This window comes from Chlorocebus sabaeus, chromosome 14 (assembly GCF_047675955.1).
Source record: "Chlorocebus sabaeus isolate Y175 chromosome 14, mChlSab1.0.hap1, whole genome shotgun sequence".
In the NCBI taxonomy this organism is placed as follows: domain Eukaryota; kingdom Metazoa; phylum Chordata; class Mammalia; order Primates; family Cercopithecidae; genus Chlorocebus; species Chlorocebus sabaeus.
Window position 1 is genome coordinate 36107868 of NC_132917.1, and position 22278 is coordinate 36130145.

General features: G+C 40.9%; 1 protein-coding gene across 4 annotated transcripts in view; it reads left to right on the plus strand.

Annotated features, from left to right (window-relative positions):
- Positions 1 to 22278, plus strand: part of CRIM1 (cysteine rich transmembrane BMP regulator 1) — a 196941-nt gene that overhangs the window by 69509 nt on the left and 105154 nt on the right. For 3 of the 4 annotated variants that reach the window (XM_007970963.3, XM_007970962.3, XM_007970961.3), the window contains 2 exons: positions 17634 to 17876; positions 18988 to 19108. In XM_007970963.3, coding sequence (XP_007969154.1) covers positions 17634 to 17876; positions 18988 to 19108 — 364 coding nt within the window. The remainder of the gene's footprint in view (positions 1 to 17633; positions 17877 to 18987; positions 19109 to 22278) is intronic. The other variant, XM_007970964.3, reaches the window with a different exon arrangement.

The following is a 22278-nucleotide window of genomic DNA, read 5'->3' on the forward strand; positions in this document are numbered from 1 at the left end:
AGTAGATGTTGGATGGTAGGTGGTAGCAGTCTGGCCAGATGGATGAATGTTGGGGAAGAGCATTGTAGGACATGGACATATCTGATGAAAAGCACAGAGGCAGATGAGGCCATGGTCTGCTCATCTGCAGCAGGGCTGTGTCCTTGGGAAGTAGGATGTATGGGAGGAGCATGGCCACTGTGCTGCATCACGTATCACTCTCCTTTTACTTTTAGTCTCTATTTCCAGCATCCTCACTTCACCTGCTTTAAATCGTATTTGTATTTCAAAACCCTGATAAAAATTTCTCACTTCCTCCATGAAGTTCTTTCAACAATTGCCATGCACCCTAGTCTCTTCTTTTTCTAGTCACAGTCCTTTTTGTTCCTGCCACTCATGTGCCTCAATGAATATCTCAGTTACACTGATTTGATCTTTACAAATTGTATGAATGTATTAAATTATCACATGTACCCACCCCCAAAATATAACAGATTGCCTGCAGTCACCTCTTTGGTGGTTTTCTTTTGTTAAATAATTTCTTCTGTTGTTCTGTCTTCTTGGAGTGCAGAGAACCTTAGGATTCATTTGCTACCCTTCCTGTTGGTACAAGAGGACATGGAAGCCCATTGAGATGAAAATAATTGTCCAAATCACGTAAGCAGTTAATGACAGGCCCAGGACTGAGTCCATGGCTGAGATAATCCATGCTAGCTAATGTTCCTCTTGTTCTTTCGAACTCTGTAGTGAGTTTGTGGAGGTGAGGGACTGGGTATCATACTCACTGTGGGTCAAGTAGCTGCTCAGGAACATTTGCAAATGAAAGAATGAATACCACTTGGCTTTCTGAGTAATATAAAGATGATGTGGTTTGCAGCCTTAATAAACAGCTCTAGCAGACTAAACATATTGATAGTAAGACCTCAACTGTTAGACATACTCATTCAGAAATAATATCAGAAGATAACTGCTGAGCAGAATTTTCATGTTAAAACTATTTCACTAGGAGTACTGGTACAGGTCGGTGTTAGACTCATTAGTGAAAACTCACTTAAGGAACTCTTACTAGCTTTACATATTTCTGGCAGATTAAACTTAGATTACTTACTTTTAAATTGTTATTGGAAGTTAATCTAAGTTAGTTTCCAATATAAAATCATTGTCTTAATTGAATAATTCTTGCTTCACAATAACCTAATTTAGAATGGAAATTAGATTCCAGGGTGCCCTTGTAATTACAAATTGAAAAATCCTTTTCTGACTCAAAAGGAGGCTTACTGGTGACAAATTCCATTGTCAGCAACATTCTCATCAGAGGCTCAGATGAGGTGGTGCCTTCTGACGCATTCTTAAGTGGGTAATGGGTGGAAGAGTTAGGTATGAGGTTATTGCTAAATATGAGCAACTGTGAATTATACAAGATTTATTACTCAGAAACCAACAGAGTAGACCCTTGCAATTTGTTGCTTTAACATTCATGAATTCAGTTATTTATGAAACAGTGACCTGGAGGATCCATGCCATGTAGTGATTTGTCATTTGAATCAGGTGTGCTATGAAGCCCCTGTGCAGGAGAAAATCACTTATCTGGTGGCAAGCCAACCGCCCAGTTGTTTTTAGCCCATTATCACATATGTGGGAAGTCATGAACTAGTCAAAACTGTTTTCTTTATAAAAGAAGGCCTGGTGATGGGAGTGCAGAGGAATAACAAGGTACTAGAAGGTGATGGTTCTTTACCAAAAAAACAGAAATCTGGAACCAGTTAAAAAGCCGGCATGCTGTATTTGGCAATAGATTGAATCTCTGAAATGCATAGTCCAGAACCAAGAAGAGCATTTTCAGGAAATACCTCAGTGAGTGTACTGGCCAATATAAAATTTCACTTTCTGGGGCAATTATGATCTGTGGCATTGTACAACAGAGTGTTTGCAAAGACTTCGGGACTTTTGTGGAAATTCTGAGTCTACTTTGTTTCTATCCCTTTTTTATAGGAGGCCCAGTAATGATATCTTGACTGAATTCCCTTTTTGAGTTACAATCATTAATCTTGAAGGTCATTTGAGATGTCTCAAGTCTCTTATTTAAGTCTTTGAGATCAAGTAAAATCCCTAGCGTGTATCAATAGCCACCTGTATCAAACATTGTGTGTGTTTTTTAAAGACAGAATATCTGGCTATGGGATTCCCTTAGTCTCTTTGGAAGAAATTATCTTGAATAGGGAAGATAGTGAAGAACTGGTATGTCCAAGTAGAACTAGGAATTAGAGCAATAGCCTAGATCCTAGAGCTCAGAAAATGGGCAGTAAGTCAGGGACAAAAGGTAGCTTCTTAATCTGTTGTTAAAAATCACTTAGAATACAAATTCACATTGAGCCAGTCCGTCAAGCTCCCAGTATCACTAAAGAAAACCTGTGGTACTACCACTCTCCCTTGTTTATATCTGACCTCCCATGAGGCTCCTTTTTTTGTATGGGTAGTGCTTTCCCTATTCGAGGCACATTTTTATGGTTTTTAGTTATGACATGGACAAAGGATAGCATTGACATAAACGCCAAATTTTAATAAATGACTTTCCTGGGAATGAGAGTAGCAGTGACTTTAAAAATGGTAAGAAAATGGGCAGGCACAGTGGCTCACGCCTGTAATCCCAGCACTTTGGGAGGCTGAGGCGGGCGGATCATGAGGTCAGGAGTTGAAGATCAGCCTGACCAACATGGTAAAACCCCATCTCTACTAAAAAATACAAAAATTAGCCGGGCGTGGTGATGCGTGCCTATAATCCCAGCTACTCAGGAGCCTAAAGCAGGAGAATTTCTTGAACCCAGGAGGTGGAGGTTGCAGTGAGCCGAGATCGTGCCACTGTACTCCAGTCTGGGCGACAGAGTGAAACTCCGTCTTAAAAAAAGGAAGAGGAGAAAATGGGGAAGAAATAGAGAAGGCTGGCTTCATCCTCCTCATTTGCGAGGCAGGAGATCTGCAGTGCCTTCACAAGACTAGGCAGGCAGACGCATCCCCTCACTATAGGGACAGAGTCTTTCAACCATCAGCAGGAGATGTTTGGGTAATTCACTTCCCTCACAAAACCAAGGATCAGAACAAGAGCAGAAAAGCACTGTTTGAACTGTGAGGAAGCCATGCAGCATAAGAGGGTCTTGTAGACAGCAAGCTTTCAGAGGTGGGAGCCATATCGAGCCAAGGCCTGAAGCAGACACACAACTTCCACATGAAGCATTCTACCGTCTTTCATGTTGAGAGACCCTGTCTAGTCTTACCAGCGGCTCTCATTACTGAATGGAGTGAAATCCCATAATGCCATGGAAGAGCTTCTACTTTTCTCTGGCTGGACTTCATCTTCTGAATGGGTTAAGGAGATCGCCGGAGGTCTAAACTTCTGGGGATTCAGTTGTTGCAGAGAAGTCCCTATAATATGGGGAGGCCCTAGGTTGTTCCTTATGGGCACTGTCTCTGTCTAGGGCTCCAGCTCCAAGACCCTTGGTGTACAGACAGATTGCCCTTGTATTCCATCTTGCAGGCCTGCCCTCCCTCCCATTCCTAGCCCATTTGTTCACTGTGTCTCAGGGGGCGAGGCTCCGCCTGTGTGGGTGGGTAACCTATCAGCACCTGGCCGGTGGACAGCACTACAGCTGTTGTATGACCAAAGGTTGCTCTTCTGACCTTTCTTAGCCGCTCGACTAATAAATAAGTTATTTTTGTCTTGGTTTGGTTTGTATATTTAGCTGATTTCATGATAAAGGAACTTTGTAATCAAACACTTTTTCAGCTAGATTCTAAGCAATTTTAAATATTACGTAAGAGATCAAATAACCATCAGGGAAAGATGCAAAGACTGAAAAATGAGGTTAGGATGATGACTGTGTGTTTTGATGGAAGCAGTGCAGGATTCCCCAGGAGACTGGGTTTCCGGCCCTGCCTTGACATTCATAGGTAAATGACCCGTGGGCAAGTCATTTGGCTTTTCCAAGTCACTTTTTTTTTTTCTTTGCTCATATCTACAAATTTCTGACTAAGACAACTTTTTTTCTCCTTTGACAAGTAAGTCTTGTAGACAGAATCATTCCCACATTTGTATGTAATATTGATTCCCCTATTCTCTTGTAATTAAAGCTTCAAATCACTAATTCATTGTTTTTGTAGGAAGGATTAGATTGATTCGTTGAAAATTCTGAGCTATAGAATACCGCAAAAGAAGCCTGGGCTTTCTCCTTAAAGTTTATATGTACAGAAAATCTAGGCTTGTTGAGAACAAAGAGTTTTCTGTACATCATTGTTTTTATTAAAATGCACAACTTATTATAGTGTCTCTTATTTAGCAGTTGGTTGTTAAATATTCCTGGAGTTAATGAATACGAATCTTCCAGGTTCTTGTAACAGATAGTTGTAGAGCTTTGGTAAGAAGTGTACATACTGCTTGAGTGTTTCTCAAGTGATTCTTCAGAATGCTTTACTTACATTCACTCTTAAGGCAAAAATACTTCCATTATTCTTATAGTTCATTGTCTTAGGAAACTTGTTGCAGAAGTTTCTGATTGTCCCCATATACATGTGTTCATTCTCCTCTTCTTTCATAGATATAAAATGTTTGAAGATATAGCCACTCAGAATAAAGACACCCTTGAGAGAGGTGTGGCCACGTGACTCAGTCTTGGTGCTTGAAGTGAGCGGACATAACAGTGCTCCTTTTCCCATAATGCCATTTAGAGTTGCGCCTTCCCCTTCGACTTCTCCCCTTAGCAAGCATGGAGTGATTACATCTGTGCTCTGGGACATCGTGTTAGATGTTAGGTTTAAAACACTAGTTGGAATACCATATGGACAAGGGCTGCACCATAGGGATTGAGGGCAAAAAAGCTAAAAGGAACTTAGGTCCCTAGCACCTGTGTGGAGCCCAATCCCCATAACATTTATCGAATTAAATTTCATGACACTCTTATTGCACGTAACACAAATTGCCAATTACTGGCATGTGGCTTTGTGAGAGCTGTTTCTCCATAATCTGTTGAGACTTATTTGTGGAATCATGATGTCCTGTGACGTTTGAAAATGGAAGAGAATCCTGGAATATGGGAACAACACTGACGTAGGAGACACTGTTCACTTTGGCAGCAGTCGTGATCTCTTCTTGCTGTGGAAGCCTCAACAGTTTGCCTGGTCCCTCTATTGTAGTCCTCTCTGAATTGTCTCTCAGGCTCGAGATGCTGGGCTCTGGGTGGGTTGCTGTTTGGTATAGAAGAAGATGAGATTGGCTGGGACGACTGTTGTTCAGGTCCATCAAGCCTGTTGCTGTTCTCTATACCTTGAGCCAGCTCTACTGTGCTAAAATTTATAGACTAGACAGACCAGCATACAGAAAGAGAGAAAGCAGCTGTTTTTAGAGGGAGGAGAGAAGATAGTAGAGCTTACAAGAGACTGATGTTTGCAAGTGGATGTGGTATAAAGTAGTAGTTCTGAAAGCACAGTGCCTAAACAGCAGTATTAGGAGCCTGTGAATTTGTTAGAAATGCACATCCTGAGGCTTCACCCAAGGCGAGCTAATTTAGCAACTGTGGGGACAAGATTTGGCAATCTGTGCTTAGAAAAGCGTTTGGCTTGCTCAAGTTTTGAGAACCAGTGGTCTAAAGAGTGTTGGGAAGTCTGACAGTGGTAGTTACAATGGGTGTGTCCTGATGGGAGTCCTGGGATCAAAAAGACTTGGACTGGAAGTAAGGGACCAGGTAAGGGAGCATTCCCTTCAGAGAGAGTTGCTAAAATAAGCTGGGATTCTCATGATGCTCCTGAAAGGAGTGTAAGTACTGCTCCTGTGTTTGGGACCAAGGGTGTATCTAGCCTTAGGCTTCTATTCCGGCACATCCCATCAGCCAGATGCGCAAAAGTTTCCCTATATACAAACTGTAATGCTTAAATTGCCAGTATTTTGAAGTAGAGAAAGGTGCTTATAAACTCATGCTGACTGTGATGAACAGGGAGTACTTTTTCCCCCTACCTCTGCTTGGGAGATTGAACCCCATCATGCCCTGGAAGATGGCTTTGAGCCAGAAGCCAAGCCCTTTAATGGCTAACGAAGAGGAAAAAAAAGTATGATTTCCATGTAAGGGCTACCAAGAATATAAGTACCTATTTAATAAATTATTTGTTGAAATGCCTTTTCTATTTTGGTAGTTGAAGTTTGAAAAATGTTTGGAGTACTATAATTATCATTTCTGGGAAAAAAATACACATTGCAGTATTTTTGTTTTTGCTGTAGGTCAAGTTGTAGTTCAGGATGGAAAGTAAACACATCCCTTTGCTCAGCTGCAGCTCACATATTTGTAGTCTCTGGGTGCCCTCTTGGCGGTCGTGGTGGATACACAAAGGACACAAACAGGGCATAGAAACGCGGGGCTCCATCAGGGGCTTGCCTCAGTGCGAGTCTGATTAGGAAGTTTGCTGGAGCCAAAGGAATGGCCAAGAAGGGTGGAGATGCCTTCACAGAAGGAGTCCTGGGACTGGAATGAGGCTGTTCTCAGAGGCATGCCCACCTCTGGGAGGGGTCTGCAGAAGCACTTTCTCACCAGGGAGAGCCTTTATGGTATGGGTATAAACATTGGGACGTCTTTGTTTTTGGAGGCACTCCTTACCATTATATGCCATCTTGTCAATTTGACAACTTTGTAAACAGGGCCCGTCCACACATCTTGAATGTAGAAATAGCTGATAACAGTCTCCAGGAGAAATTACCTATATAAGGCTGCTTCCTTCCTTCTCTCCAGAGTAGGGACAATTTTGGAAGCTGACAGAGAAACAGCACTTGAAACTAAAACTTTTGGCATGAAGAGGACTGTGTGTCTGTGTACCTATGCCTATGAGTGTGTGTCTGTGTTTCAGAATCAACTTTACCTTAATGAGTCATAGCAAGCATGGAGTGATTACATCTGTGCTCTGGGACATCGTGTTAGATGTTAGGTTTAAAACAAACAGAGGAGAAAATATAAAGACCTGTGAGTACTCTGTGTGTGTGTGTGTGTGTGTGTGTGTGTGTGTGTGTGTGTACATATAGATATACACATATATGTATGAAATGTTTTTATACTTACATACTTTATATTTTACATAATATGAAAAAGTATATATTCTTTTACTCTCCAAGACAGTCTTGTAGAATAGATAAATTTTTGCCCTGTACACTCTATTCAGCACCCTCTTTTTATTCTTGCTATATCATTTTAATTACATAAGTAAAGTCACTTTCAGAAATCTCAGATCAACACATGATATTCTTTGAAGTCTTTCTAAAAACGTCTGAAATCCATATGCCACCTCAGGGACTCAGGAATTTATTGACATCATCACTGATAATACCCTTGTTTTACTATACCTTGTCTTTAAAATCATGGAAGATCACACTTTCTACTACACTACTAAAACTGTAGAGTGTTGACAAATACCTGAGTTTTAAAGGAACATGACTGGCTGCTCCTTTAATTCAGCAAGCATTTGTCGGTCTTCCTTGAATGAACAGGAACTGAGCATCCTTGGAACCTGACCACATAGGAAGGGCTCTCAGGACATCTGGCTGGAGTATGTTCATAGGAGATACCCACAAGGGCCAGCCCCTCATCTTACAGATGAACACCAGACCCTTCACTCTGACATATTTAAAATCTGACATTTTATTATGTACTTTTTTCAAATTGCTGTCATTGTTGCACAGAGGAAGTACCAAGTTACTGCATCCCTTCCTCAGTGGAGGATAAATTGATAAAGGTTTTATTTGTTGTTCTAAAATGGATGCCACCTTCCAGTAAACATCACCTGGGGAGTTCTTAATTTCTAATGTTTATGCCTCTGTGACATTTTCAAGCTGTTATAAAGAGTCTTCTTAAAATGTTGCTGAGCTGGCTATACAAATTTAGTTCATTTAATTTTCCTCATTAGTCATTTGTCCCATTCTCTAATAATTTTGATGCCTTTTTTGTGGGTCAGTGTTTATGGCAAAATGTGTTTGGTGGGAGAGGTATTCAGAGAAGACTGTAGTTTATTAGGTAAAATTAATCGTTTTTAAACCAATCTTTAGTTCTTTGTACATTTATCTAAACCATCCTTAGGCCTTATTTTACTGCCACATTTTTAAAAAATAAATTCATTGTTACATTTTGAAATTTGTTGTGTGTAGATATATAAATATAATTATTTGAATGGCAAATTTTTCTGCAACTAAGTTGGATATATTTTTCTGGTGTGAATTAACAGATGAAATAAAATGTCTCTGGACTCAGTAAATATTTAAAAACTGTTTTAAAATTCAGTAGGATGCAAACAGGCCACATTTGGCATCAGACTCTCCCACTCCCATAAAAGGCAAATCCTGGAAGCTGCTCTGAACTTTTTTTCTTCTTCCCAGGAAGCTGTGACTTTTCCAGGAAGATTCCAGGGAACGCTAGTTGGATCCAATTTCCTAAGACTTAAAGCAGCTTAAATCCCCTGGGAGTGTGGAGGATGAAGTTGTTGAGGGTCCCTAGAACAATGGGTCAGCATTGACTGCACGTTGGAGTCAGCTGGGGAACTTTAAAAAAAAAAGTACCAATACCACGGTCCCACTTCCAGTAATTCTGTTTAATTGGAATTGGTCTGGGGTGCACTTGGAGCTTTTGGATTTTTAATCTTCTCTCAGGGTTTTTAATGGGCAGCCAGTGTTAAAAATCATTACTCTAGCACTAAATTTTCAAACTATAGTACACATGAGAATCACCTCTAGGGTTTGTTCAAACCCAGATTACCGAGCTCCACTCCCAGCATTTCTGATTCTGTAGGTCTGGTGGGCCTTAGAATTTGCATTTCTAGCAAGTTCCTTAGGAGATACTGATGCTGCTGGTCCAAGGATCATTGTTTGACAACCACAACTTTAGAGCCGTTCATCTCAAACTTTACTGTGCATCTTGCTAAAATGCAGATTCTGATTCAGTAGGTCTGGAGTGAGGTCTAAGTTTCTGCATTTTCAGCAAGCTCCCAGGTGATGCTGATGCTACTGGTCTAGGGGCCACACTTTAACAAATCTCTAATCTAAAGCATCATTATCAACGCAATTCCATAATATCCTTTGGGAAGAAAAGACGTGTGGTTCAGGAGATTCCTAGAGGCACGGTGGGGCCCAATATATGCCTTAGACCTGGTGGCAGGCAGCGATCTGGAGGGCTCAGTGCTGCTTTGGCACTTGGCCAGCTGTGCCTTGCCAGGGTGTTTGAACATGCCCTTGGCGAAGCTGTACTGTCAATAGGGAGCTTCATTGTAAAGATTCTCTGTTTGCTTAGAGTAAGGCAGTGGTTCTCAGGCCCAATTGCACAATAGAATCACCCTGGGAGCTATTTAAACAAGTACTAATGCCCAGGCTCCTCCTCCAGAAATTCTGATTTAATTGGTTTGAGGTGGGATCCAGACAGTGGTATTTTAAAAATCTTTGTGAGTAATTTTAATGCACAGCCAGGGTTGAGAACCACTGAATTGAAGAATCACGTTATAGTCTTACAGATCATTTTTTTTTCCTTTTATATTTGGCTAAGTTATACTCCACTGTGATGCAAACTAGCTTTATTAGGTAGTCAAAAACAATTTAATATGGCATTTTTGACAAACCACCAAGAAGAGACTCTGAAAAGATTCCATCGCTGTTAAATCCTAAATTCAGAGTCTAAGAAAGTGCTGGGAAAGTGCAGTGGGTGTTTCTGAACGAGCTTGAAATATGAAATATTTCTGGGACTGTATCAACAAGTCTAATTTTTTCCCCTTGGGGTTATGATTGTGCGGAACAAGTCTTCACAGCAAAGCTTGCCAAAAAAGGTTATGATAAAATCATGGAATGTGTATGAAAAGAATTCACAGTGTAACTTTAAAGGAGTCAGTCTCTAAATTTAAAAACTTAGTGATGACATACGTATTACATTTGTAATAGAAGTCTTAAGAACAAAGTAATCCTGAGTATAAGAAAGTTCCTCCTTTTATCACATGATATCTCTAAGGCCAAGGAACCAGTGAAATAGGACAGCCAACAAGAAAGTAGTGAGGATACGCTAACGACCCTGAACCTCTTTATCTTTGCAAATTAATTTTTTCCTCTGTATTTAAGAAAAATGTAGCTGCAGTTGAAACTCTTCTTGCTTTTGGCATTATGGACTAGTGGGAAAATCGTGGGCTTTGGCAGTTCTGCGACTAGCTTTGTGACCTCGGCCAAGTTTCTTATCCTTTCTGGGTCTGAATCTTCATCTGTCAAGTAGAGATGAAGATATAATCTCTTCTTCACACAGGAGTACAAAGGCACGTGAGAATGAGCAGAGGCATGCCCCACATGTAGGAGATGCTCAATTAGTGGAGATTTCTTTCGTTTCTCCAGCATGACCATGGGAATTTAATGCTTAATAAGAAGCATTATCAGCTGGGCGCGGTGGCTCAAGCCTGTAATCCCAGCACTTTGGGAGGCCGAGATGGGCGTATCACAAGGTCAGGAGATCGAGACGATCCTGGGTGAAACCCCGTCTCTACTAAAAAAATACAAAAAACTAGCCGGGCGAGGTGGCGGACACCTGTAGTTCCAGCTGAGGCAGGAGAATGGCGTGAACCCGGGAGGCGGAGCTTGCAGTGAGCTGAGATCCGGCCACTGCACTCCAGCCTGGGCAACAGAGCGAGACTCTGTCTCAAAAAAAAAAAAAAAAAAAAAGCATTATCCATCAAAACATTTTTCTTGTTGAGTCTTTATTGGTATTTTCTGCCTATTAATTGTATCAGTTTAGATTCCTTCTTAATAATCATGAAGTCTGTTTTTCCACTTAAAAGAGTAGGCCCTTTCTTCTTGCTTTAGAGCCATCATTTTTTCCATTCCCTGTGTCTGGAACACTCTTGCTTTGTTTTTTGTGTGCTTTCTCCCTTGTTCCATGCAAGCCTCTGTTCGGATGCCCTGTCAGAGATACCTTCCTTCACTGACCTGGCTGACACGTGGCACCCATATCACTGAATATGCTGCAAAGCCTTTATCACCACCCGGCACTGTGCTGTGTAGCTCTTGATTGCCTGTCTTCTCCAGAATTGTAATTCTCAAGGTTGGTCTCCCTGTGCTACCGAGTGACCGAGGGCCCCCGTGATACTTTAGGCTGATACCACAGCTACTCCAGGGCTTTAGATTATAAAAGACATCAGAGGGAGGTGTGGGAAAAACAGTGACCCCAGACTCTTCGCTTGACTTTGTGTTCTACATACTGAATTCCCTGTTATCAAATGTAATCCAAATTTGGGGTCCTTCGAATTCCCTGAAGTAGCTTGAACCGCCTCAAGGATTGTCTCAGGATAGCTGTGTATCCCATGTGAGTGTGTGTGTGTGGGGGGGGGGGGGGTGTGTATGTGTGTGTGAGAGAGAGAGAGAGAGAGAGAATGAGAGAATAAGAAGATATTTTGAAATGGAAGTTTTCAGTGTCAGATGTATGGGACTCTACAAAATTTAAATAGAAACAATGGTAATCTGCCAATATAATTTTTATCTTTTTTTTTTCTCTTACCATGAGTAGTTTTTCATTTGCCTTTGTGTTTTTTTTAAATCTGCATTTAAGCAGAAATTCTTGCATGCATTTGCTTCTTGTAGATCATGATTGCGTTAGGTTGGTGCAAAAGTAACGGCAGTCTTTGTCATTACTTTCAATGGCAAAAACCGCAACTGCTTTTGCACCAACCTATACTTTCTTGACATATCGACCTGAAGAGGGCCTAATAATGGCCAAGATCCAGTTATACACATTAAAGTGACTAGGATTGATAGAAACTTTCCAGGGTTATGGTAAAAATCACTTTATATTGGGTGAGCCTGTTAATATTTTAATACTAACTTCTTAAAGATTATTAAGATGACGAAACCAGGTTATTTTTCCATAATTATTTCTGTTGCAAGTGATGTTGTCACTTTGGTCTTTCTGTATCTGGGCAGGCTTTTTTTTTTTTTTTTTAATGTCTGTTGCAGCGTTGTCAGTGAAACCAGACATAAAAGTTAGTTTAAGTATTACATATGGATCTGTTAGACACCACAGGGAAAGAGTTAGGAGCGACTTCTTTTCAAATAGGTAAAATTAAAAATTCAGAAGTAATGTCAGAAAAACCTTCTAATTGATGGAGTGGCTGTAGTTTTATCCTTGTTTTCTCCATGGAAGAAACTTGGAATCGAGACAGAGAAGAATAACTAAAATCTAATGGGAGAATTTATAGAAAAAATCTGAAAAAAAAGGGTTTCAGAAAAACAGTTCCTGATGTTGTGGTAATTGTATTACATTTAAGTGACAAACTGGTGACTTGTTCGGGGCAGAGGAAGATGCGGGGTGAGTAGGGATTCTAGGTAATTTATTGAAAGGGGAATAGAGGGTTGAAAGAAGAGAAAAAGGAATGTTAATTACAAAATAAGAAAGATGGAGACTTTGGAAATCTAAATTATTTGAAAGCATAACTTCACAATTTGAAGGCTTGAATCTTATGCCTGCTAGTCATGAAGTTAAAAACATAGCTTTGAAAAATTAAAGTAAGTTCTGGAAATTTGAAGAGAAGTTACTGGCTTGTAGTAGATTTTACAGATCCCTCTTGGAAATCAGATAAAAAATGTGAGGTATAGGTAATCAGAATGTCATAATTAAGCTTGATTTAATAAATATGCAAGATTATATGTAATAAACAGACGATATATGTTCTTTTCAAATACCCATCTATTTTAAAATTGGTTATGAGGCCACACATACATACACACATGTGCTAAAAACCAAAAACATACAAAACTCAGGAAGTTAACAAAAGTAGGGAATTGTACAGCCTACATTGTCTGTCAACCAGGCAGTAACACTATAAATTAAAAAAGAAAGCTCCCCCAAATCTACCTATGCAGAAATTTAATATCACTCTTCTAAAAAGTCTTTAAAAAGGAGACATATAAATTACTTAGCAACAAGTCACATTGAAAACAATACATATGAAAAATCAGAAGATAACCAAAGCAATATTTGATTGAAGTATTCAAAGCATAATTAAAATTGTTTGTATAATAACTATAAGAAATGTGTTTGTTATAAGTTGGCCAAATAGAAATGAACCGAGCATTAATCTTAAAACACTAGAGGAAAACTAACAAAATCATCTGAAAGATAAAGAAGTAAGAGATTCAGAAACTTAAAAGGACTGGCATAAAGTACAATAAAGAAAGCTTGGTCAATAAAGTATGAAATGAACTTGAAAATCTAGATGGATTATATACTTTTTGCTAAAATGCAAGTTAGGAATGATAATTCTAAAATAGGTAGGACACCTGAATAATAACCAAAGAAGAAATCTGCCCCCTCCCCCTTCAAAAAACATACTGAATTCAGATAGTTTCACAGGTGAGTTGTATGAAAACATCAAGGAATAGATAATTCCTGTGTTATTTGAATGGTTTTACAGCAGAGAAACAGATAGAATGCTAAACAGCTCATTAAAAGAGTTAGTGTAGGCCGGGCATGGTGGATCATGCATGTAATCCCAGCACTTTCGGAGGCTGAGGCGGGCGGATCACAAGGACAGGAGATTGAGACCATCCTGGCTAACACGGTGAAACCACGTCTCTACTAAAAATACAAAAAATTAGCTGGGCATGGTGGTGAGCGCTTGTAGGCCCAGCTACTTGGGAGGCTGAGGCAGGAGAATGGCGTGAACCCGGGAGGTGGAGTTTGCAATGAGCCGAGATTGCGCCACTGCACTCCAGCCTGGGCAACAGAGTGAGACTCCATCCCAAAAAAAAAAAGAGTTAGTGTAACTTTGAAACTAAAATTGGATAAGGCCATCATAGAGAGAACTAAAGATGAGCATCACTCAAGTTTATAAATTTAAAAATCTTAAAATGTTAGGAAGTCAAATCCAACAGGATCTTTAAAAACAGAGTTTATTCTTAGAACACAAGGATGATTTAAAATCCAACTGATTATATTAATAAACTAAAGAGAAAACCAGTGTGATCATCTTGAGAAAAGTTGAAAAGCATTTAATAAGATTTAACCTGCATTTTTAACATTCTTATATCCCTTCTGGCTGTCACACTCTGATCTACTTACACTGAAGACTGTGTCTTTGGTAGCCTACCCTATTCCGCTTTTATTACAAAGGCAGCTCTTAAGAAATAAATCCATCTCTTCAGGCTTGAACCGCAAAACACACGTGAAGAGGTGACAATGTTGGGGCTGTCAAAAAGAACTTAAAGAGTGGGATAACTGGCCGGGCGCGGCGGCTCACTCCGGTAATCAGTCCCAGCACTTTGGGAGGCTGAGGCAGGCAGATCACAACATCAGGAGATCGAGACCAGCCCGGCCAACATGGTGAAACCCCATCTCTACTAAAAATACAAAAATTAGCTGGATTTAGTGGCGCGCGCCTGTAGTCCCAGCTACTCAGGAGGCTGAGACAGAAGAATTGCTTGAACCCAGGAGGCGGAAGTTGCAGTGAGCTGAGATTGCACCACTGCACTCCAGCCTGGCGACAGAGCAAGACTCCCTCTCAAAAAAAAAAAAAAAAAAAAAAAGTGTGATAACCAGCAAGAACTAATATGTTGGGTTTTAATGGAAATGTTTAATCGAAGCATATGTTTCAAAATTCTGATTATTACATACTAAATATTTTATAAAATAAAAATGTAATAGAATATGATAAGAATATGTTAATGACAGCAAATTAACAAGAGTAGGAATTAAGTGCTATTTGTAATCAAAGTCACAAAGCTTTTCTTAATTATAAAACAATGTGTTTGCCAGATAAGCAGTCTACCAAATGCATTTTACAAACTCCAGCTTAATCCGCATACATTCAAGATTCACCTTCTCCTCCTCAGCTCTTTGATTTATTCTCCTCCATACTGACAGGGCTCTGAGAGTGGAATTCCTTATTAGTTATCATGTCCTGTTTTCACTGCAGTTCCTTGGGGGGTTATACTATGAAAGTGGGCTAGATGGATTCTCTGAGACTCCTGTTTGACCCAAGCACTTGTGGCATATAGGCTGTAGCTCCCATGAGACACGCAATGAGATAAGACTGGGTAAGAGGGAGCAGGGATGCAGCTAACCTGGTAGCTTTAACAAAAACCACATTTCTGTTAGGGAAGGAGCTGTGTCCAGAGAAATCAGCTGATTTCTCAGGATCACAGTAGTGATTCCTGAGACAGGAGGCATATTATTGCAGAGGAGCATAGCTGGAACCGGATGGACCAAGTTTCACATCACTATTTACTAGCTGTGTGACCTTGGGCAAAGAAATCTAAATCTGTTTCATCGTCTGTAAAATGGAGCAAATAATAACTCACCTTCTGGGGTTCTTGTGACATGAGCACATGGCATGTATGTTAATGAAGTCTGCTCTTAGGACAGAGGCTGTTTTATTTTCCATTCTGCTTTAAGCTGCTTATTGGATATTGGCATGTGGGTGGTAGCCACAGGGAGGGTAGAGGCCTGCAAATGAATGTTTCCCCTGAGTGAGGCACAAGTGCCATGAAGTAGTCTTCTATCCAACAGGAAAATTAAGTGTAGTCATAAGGTAGGTGGCAGAAGGAAGGCAGCATTAAGACTCAACCCATTTCATCTCCTTCTCCAGCACACCCTGTACCTAGCTGTGGTAAATAGTGCTAGCATCTGTCTTCTTCCATATTCTTTCTTGCCAAGTGCCTTTCTAACCTCCTCCCACGTCTCCTTCCTCCCCAGATATTGTGCACCTTCCTGTTGTTGCCCAAGTTCCCAAAGTCCTATCTTTCTAAGACGACCTTTCTAAGACCTGTTTTTCTGAATTATTCTCTTCCTCTTTCTATATAATCAAAGCTCTAATTTGTCTCATAGTGAACACTACGGTCTTGAAAATGGCATAAGGGTTCTAAATGACCAGGTAACCAGGTACCCCTGCTGCTCATCCAGCCTCATCTCCTGTTTCTCCTCTCACTTGCTGTGCCTCAGCCACACTGACGTTCTTACTCTTCCTGGGACACACAAGCCTGCGTCAGCAGTTCCTTCTGCTGGGATGCTCTTCTCCCAAGTATCTCTATGGCTCGTCCCCTCACTCCTCCAAGTCTTTTTTCAGCCATAAACTTCTCAATCATGCCCATCCATTTTCACCACGTTGTAACTGCTACCCCCTTCTTCTAAGCATTCCATTCCAATTCCCTCTTACTCTGTTCTTGTTTTCCCCTCATAGCACATATCACCCTTAACTACTATATAATTTGCTTCTTTATAATGTTTGTTACTTACGTTCTGTCATCCTCCACTATGTATCAACTAATGAGGGCAGGGACTTGTGTCTTTCCTCTTTACTGACATATCCCAAGCTGGTTGTCAGTCAGTGTTTCAGTGAATTTACTAGAACTGTAAGTATGAAGGGTCTCCTATATTATATCTTAAGTAGACAAGAAATAGATAAGGAAGAGGAAAGACACAGCAAGGTAGAAAATGACTAGAGGAACAGGCATGGTTTTAGAAAGAGATCCACTGCTATGATATCAAGACCTGAGTGGACTGTAATGAGGAGACCTGGATTCTTTAAGTTTACCAATGACCTTAGCCAGGTCACTTAAGCTCTGGGGCCTCAGGTTCTTTATCTACAAAATGAGGAAACCAAACTAGGTGACCTTTTGGGTCTTATCCTACTACACAATTCTCTGTTTGGGTTTTACTTTAGGAAGACCAATGAACACTTCCGGAAACATTGCCTGGTACTAACTGGCATCAGTTTCACCTAATGGCTCCTGAACTCCCCATCTCCCACCAAAGGTCATGGGCTGTGATGATGTCTTTTAGTCTATTTCCATCTTTTCCTCAAGGGCCTTATGTTCGTATAGGTCTCTTAAAAGTGAACCCAAGAAGCTAAACTGTGGACTGGGGTTCCAGAAGCCAGGACTTTGCTCCCCCGCTGTGAAATCTGAGTAAACCCACCTTGTTTTATTTTTCCCGTCTCTAAAATTGAGATACAGCAATGGGTCAGCAGATAATATTAGAGAGAGGGGAATAAGGTGTGTTTGATGGAGCTTTGCTAGAGATAGAAACACATCAGGTGCCATTTCAGGAAATTACACGGGAATTTGACTCATTATCCATCTTGCTTAGCTGCCACATCATAATGTCACAGACTCTTAATAGAATGCCACTGAAACTCAGAGTGTGCAGGTAGAGTTCCTCCATGTTGATTGTCATACACATTGTCTCCAGTTTCTGAAGTGGCCATGATTTGCTTGTGTTTAAAGGTACACTGTTTTCAAAGAATAGCCTTTAAAACTCTTTTGAATTCAAAGACCTTTCAGTTAGTCAAGGAATGGGTCCAGTTTTCAGATTCTCCACGCCGTGGGTGCATCTTCCCTTCGCATTTCTTCATTTTGGTCATTGCTCTAGATGTTCATTGTTTAACACAAGTGGGTAGGAAGACGGAGAAGAAGGGAATTTCAGGCTCATATTTTGGTGTCATGGGCAGATCTTGGGTGAGGTTTTCATTGTTAGTTAAACTAAGTTTGAAGGTTTACACTGAATTTCTTTCCCTACCCTCCTCTTTGGCTACTTAAATAGATCATCAGGACTGTCTGTTCTTCTGTTGAAAGTGCCCCACACTGCCCTGGGCATAAGCTAAATTCTTTCTCTCCCATTTAGAAGAGAAGCCAGATTGCTCCAAGGCCCGCTGTGAAGTCCAGTTCTCTCCACGTTGTCCTGAAGATTCTGTTCTGATCGAGGGTTATGCTCCTCCCGGGGAGTGCTGTCCCTTACCCAGCCGCTGCGTGTGCAACCCCGCAGGCTGTCTGCGCAAAGTCTGCCAGCCGGGAAACCTGAACATACTAGTGTCAAAAGCCTCAGGGAAGCCGGGAGAGTGCTGTGACCTCTATGAGTGCAAACCAGGTATGCACGAGCTCTGTCTCAGCAGCCTCGTTCCTTTGCATCAGAGGGTAGCAGATCCCTCCTCAGCCACCCCTGGCCTCTCCTTCCACATGAAGATGGGCCTTCTCACCGGTGTCCTCTGAATCTGCCACTTTGGGCTAATGGCAGCTTGACTTCTGGCCTTGTAGTCAGAGAACCAGAGTGATCATCCACTAGGTACATAAGCACCTTCAGATAGTGAGCGTGTCTTTTCCTCCTTTCTTCTTTTTTTCCTTCAAAGTATGCTTGACTGGGGAGGTAGGGTTAAAATTTATGGTACTATGGCAATCTGCTTCGTTTCCCTAGAGAAGGTCAGAGACCTTATTTGCAGCTATATCTGCCACTTTGAATTATTACATTTAAAAACAATCATCATACATAAAACAGAAAGTTATTTTTAGATGAATACATGCATCAAAATGCCAGAAGTTTCATAATGCAACACTCAGCCCCAATCTTTCTCTTTGCCAATTCCCCCCCACATCTGCCCTCTTTACTTTATAGCATGTGCCAAGTCATCTTTGACTGTTTACTCACCCTCTTTGCCAACATTTGATGTACTGTTGTGTCCCAGCTGTTTCTTGCTTTATATTATTTCTAACATCCTTGCTCTTGTGGCAGCATTTCCGATGTGGTCTGTGAACACTTCTGAGTTATAGTGATTTCCTCTTCGCAAGTTTCTAATCATCGGCCAGTTGTTTTTTTGTTTGGGTTTTTCTTTTTCTTTCTTTTTTTTAGACTGCTAGATAAACACTCCAAGCAAAGTGATCCCTTGTCCATCTCTTGAACTATTCTGTCAATCAGAAATGCCTCTGGCTAACTGTCACCGTCCATGTAACCACTGCTGGTTTAATTCTTTCTCTGTCTTCATTGTAACCCTTAAATATCTCATCCCCACCTCTTTCCTTACACAGAAAATTTGAGGAGTATTGCGGTTCTGTAACAGTAACTGGAATAATATGCCGACACTAGGCCTGGTCTTCTGGAAGCAAGGAGACTTCGGAAATTTGTCAAGAGCTAGCATTTCATTTAGGGACTCCAAAAGCAAGTAAAGGTAACAATAAACGGTGCCTCTCTGTTTGCCCCCTTTCAGTGTTCGGCGTGGACTGCAGGACTGTGGAATGCCCTCCTGTTCAGCAGACCGCGTGTCCCCCGGATAGCTATGAAACTCAAGTCAGACTCACCGCAGATGGTTGCTGTACTTTGCCAACAAGGTTAGTTTGCCATTAGTTTGTCAAGTTTTCTCCTCGTTTGTTAGCATCATCTAAGGTACATTTTGAGCATGCAGTTTGTTTTCCCATGAGAAACCTAGTCCTTTCCTGTTTCTCTGGAAGAAATCACTGAACTGTTTGCATTACTTGGTATTTACATATATCTTTCCTCAGATCAAAACCAGGTGTCATCAGGTTAAGTCATTAACCTTTATAGATTCTTTCTATAAGGGTGCCTGTACACTTTCGAAGGCTGGGACCTATATAAGCAAATATGCCCCTCTGTATGTAGATAGGGAGGCAGGCAGTGAGGTGTCTGTCAAGAGTAGGCACATCATTTGATCCTCTGCAGTGAATCTTGTAGGTGCTTAAACAACATGTTCAATGTGATGAAACATTGCACGCTTCATAGCACCGCTCCACAGGGACCCTTCATGTTTGGAGTCACACGGCTGCCCAGACCCATTTCTTTCTGAGGCCTAGAGGAGTCTTCATTCTTACAGTGCTGTCTGGAGTAACAAACACGTCTCTTTTTGGCTTGACTAGGGGGAGGAGCCACTGTCATTTTAACCCTAGTAGCAGGGCATGCCCTTAGCCCCCTAGAACTAGTTTTTCTCTAGAACATGAGGATCTCTGCGTCCTGTCCTTTATAGTCTACAAAGCACCACCATAGAGCTGTCCCTTTGTACTTGGCTTTGGGGAAGACTGTTCTTAGAAGTGTAGGGTTTACCGTCTGTTTTCCCCCCACTACTCACACCTCTTCTCTGCCATGACCTCCCTTCCATCTTTTGCAGGTCAACAAGCCATCTTTATGACTAAGTCATCTCATGTTTTTCAGCTTTCGTTCTACATTTAATAAGATGAGTTAAAACTGTGCCCTATTTAACTCAATTTCCAACCTCTTCTTCCTCAGTCCCAGTGCCAGGCATTTAGCTTCTAGGTTTGTTGCATGAGTACCTGTGATTATGCAGATAGTGTGATAAGATGGGAGTATATGTGGTCCATAGGTAAGTATCAGTTATTTGTCCGTAATTGAAGAGACATCCAGAATTTGTTCTGATAATTACTTTTTCCTTCCTTCTTCTCATAAAATAAGTTAGATCCTTGGTATCTCCTAGCCTTTGTTCTGTCAAACCTAGGATTCTCTAAGACCTGTCCTTTATACTGTATCATAAAACAGATGCAAAGATTTTTGTGAAGATAACATACATTGGTGCAGCAACCTTCCTATGACATTAGAATGTGATAATTTATGTGCAGATGCTTAGGAAGGGTTGAAATATTTTGCAAACATAAGGTATTACTACTGATCAGTGAAGGAGATAAGTGGAGCATCACTAACAGTAACAGATGTCCCTTCAGGGTCTTCCTGAAAAGGAAGATGGTACATTATATTGGAGAACCTAATTAATCAAAACTAAGCCAGTTGTTAACGAGGAAGTCCTTTAGTGAGGAAAATGGACAATTCTCAGTTCACTATTATAAATGTCACATAGCATCCTCTGCACATAGGAGTCATGGTCCGCTATTTTTTCAGTCACTCTAGGGGGTTGAAATTGGTAGAAGCTACAGGAAGGTATATTTAGTCTCAATTTAAAAAGGAACTTTCCCACAACTAGTGATGTTCTGTAGTGAATTGGCTGCTTCCTGAGGCAGACAGAGCTCCTTGGAGCTGGATAGATTTCTTTCCGTCTGGATGGCCACCTGCCCGGAATGCTTAGAAGAATTATATTAGGTTGGAAAGGAGGTTGAACTAGATGCCTTCCGTTTTATCCTCAAGCTTCTGTGAGTCTAGTAAATAAAACTTGAAGATGATTATTACTGTATTGACATAATTTTGACTTTGGCATTCAAAAGCGAAGAATGGCCAGAGTTAAATTGTCTCTAATCAACACATCGAAAACATAGAGAAGGAAGTCATTCAACATCCCACTGTAAATTATTTGCAGAGAAGAGATAGGTTCTCACAGCTCTTTAGTTTCTTGTATGTCAGATCATCAGTGACCCATACTCATCCCCTGCTCTTTTGTTCCCTTTGAACAGGATCTCCTCCCCCAGCTCTCTCACAAGCCCTGTGCCTTTGCAGTTGCCACTACCTCTTCCTGGACTCCCTTGCCCTTCTGTGTACATGTAGGCAGCTTCTGCCTCTCCTTCAAGACTGCATTTCTTGCTCATTGAAGTGTTGTCACTCTTTGGCCCCTGAAGATGACTTAAGTGCCCCTCTCTGCTCCTTTGTCATCCATCCCCCATGTATCTTTTTATCATAGCACTTTTCGTAACACATTGAACACACTGATTTTTTTTGTCTCTCTCCTGTCCTGTGTGATTCTCAAAGAAAGGGAGTATTTTGTAGCCTCTTGTACCTAAACATAATATGTCAGCCCACATCTATGGGTGAATGAATGGATTAACAAACGGGCCCTCTCCTAGCCAAGATGATTTAAATGTGGAAGAAAAGAAAAAGAATGAATAGTTTTAGTTTCTAGTTATCTTCCTGCCATTGGATTGTCATACTGCTCCCTGTCTCATTTTCAAACCCTTGCACTTTTCCCCCAGTCCCCGTCTGTATGGTGCGGTCCTCCTCAATCCTGTAGAAACCCTCCATTCCAAGCACAGCACTCATCTCTCACAGCATGGGATGCCTTTCTCTCTCCGTTCCATCTCTTCTCATGTTCCTCATCCAGCAGGACTCTAATTAAATTCTTCTCTGTCCACGAGGTATTCATGCTGCAACCAACACGTGTCCCACTGCCTAGAAACTTCCCACATATCCTTTCCTATGCTGTCAATTAATTATCAACTTTCATACATTGTTATTAAATTGTCACATGCGTGAAGTCTTGTCTGATCAGCTATACGATGTTCCTAAAGGTCAGGAATTGTGTCATCTTTTCTTCTGTATGCTTTAGTGCTGAATGAGTCGGTAAATGCAGAATATACTCAAGCTGTGGCTTAGACTCATTCAGCCTAGTTTAGCATATTCAGTGGATTCCTGCGGGGGATGGGGTGATAGGTTGTACATCGATTAGAGAATAACAACCCAAATAATCACATGAAAATGAAAAAAAAAAAAGCCTAACATGTAGTAATGGTGGTAGTATTTCAAGAGAAAAACTACATAACTTTATTCTTGTGTGTGAGCCATGTTAAATGTCCGCTCTTTAAGAGCATGA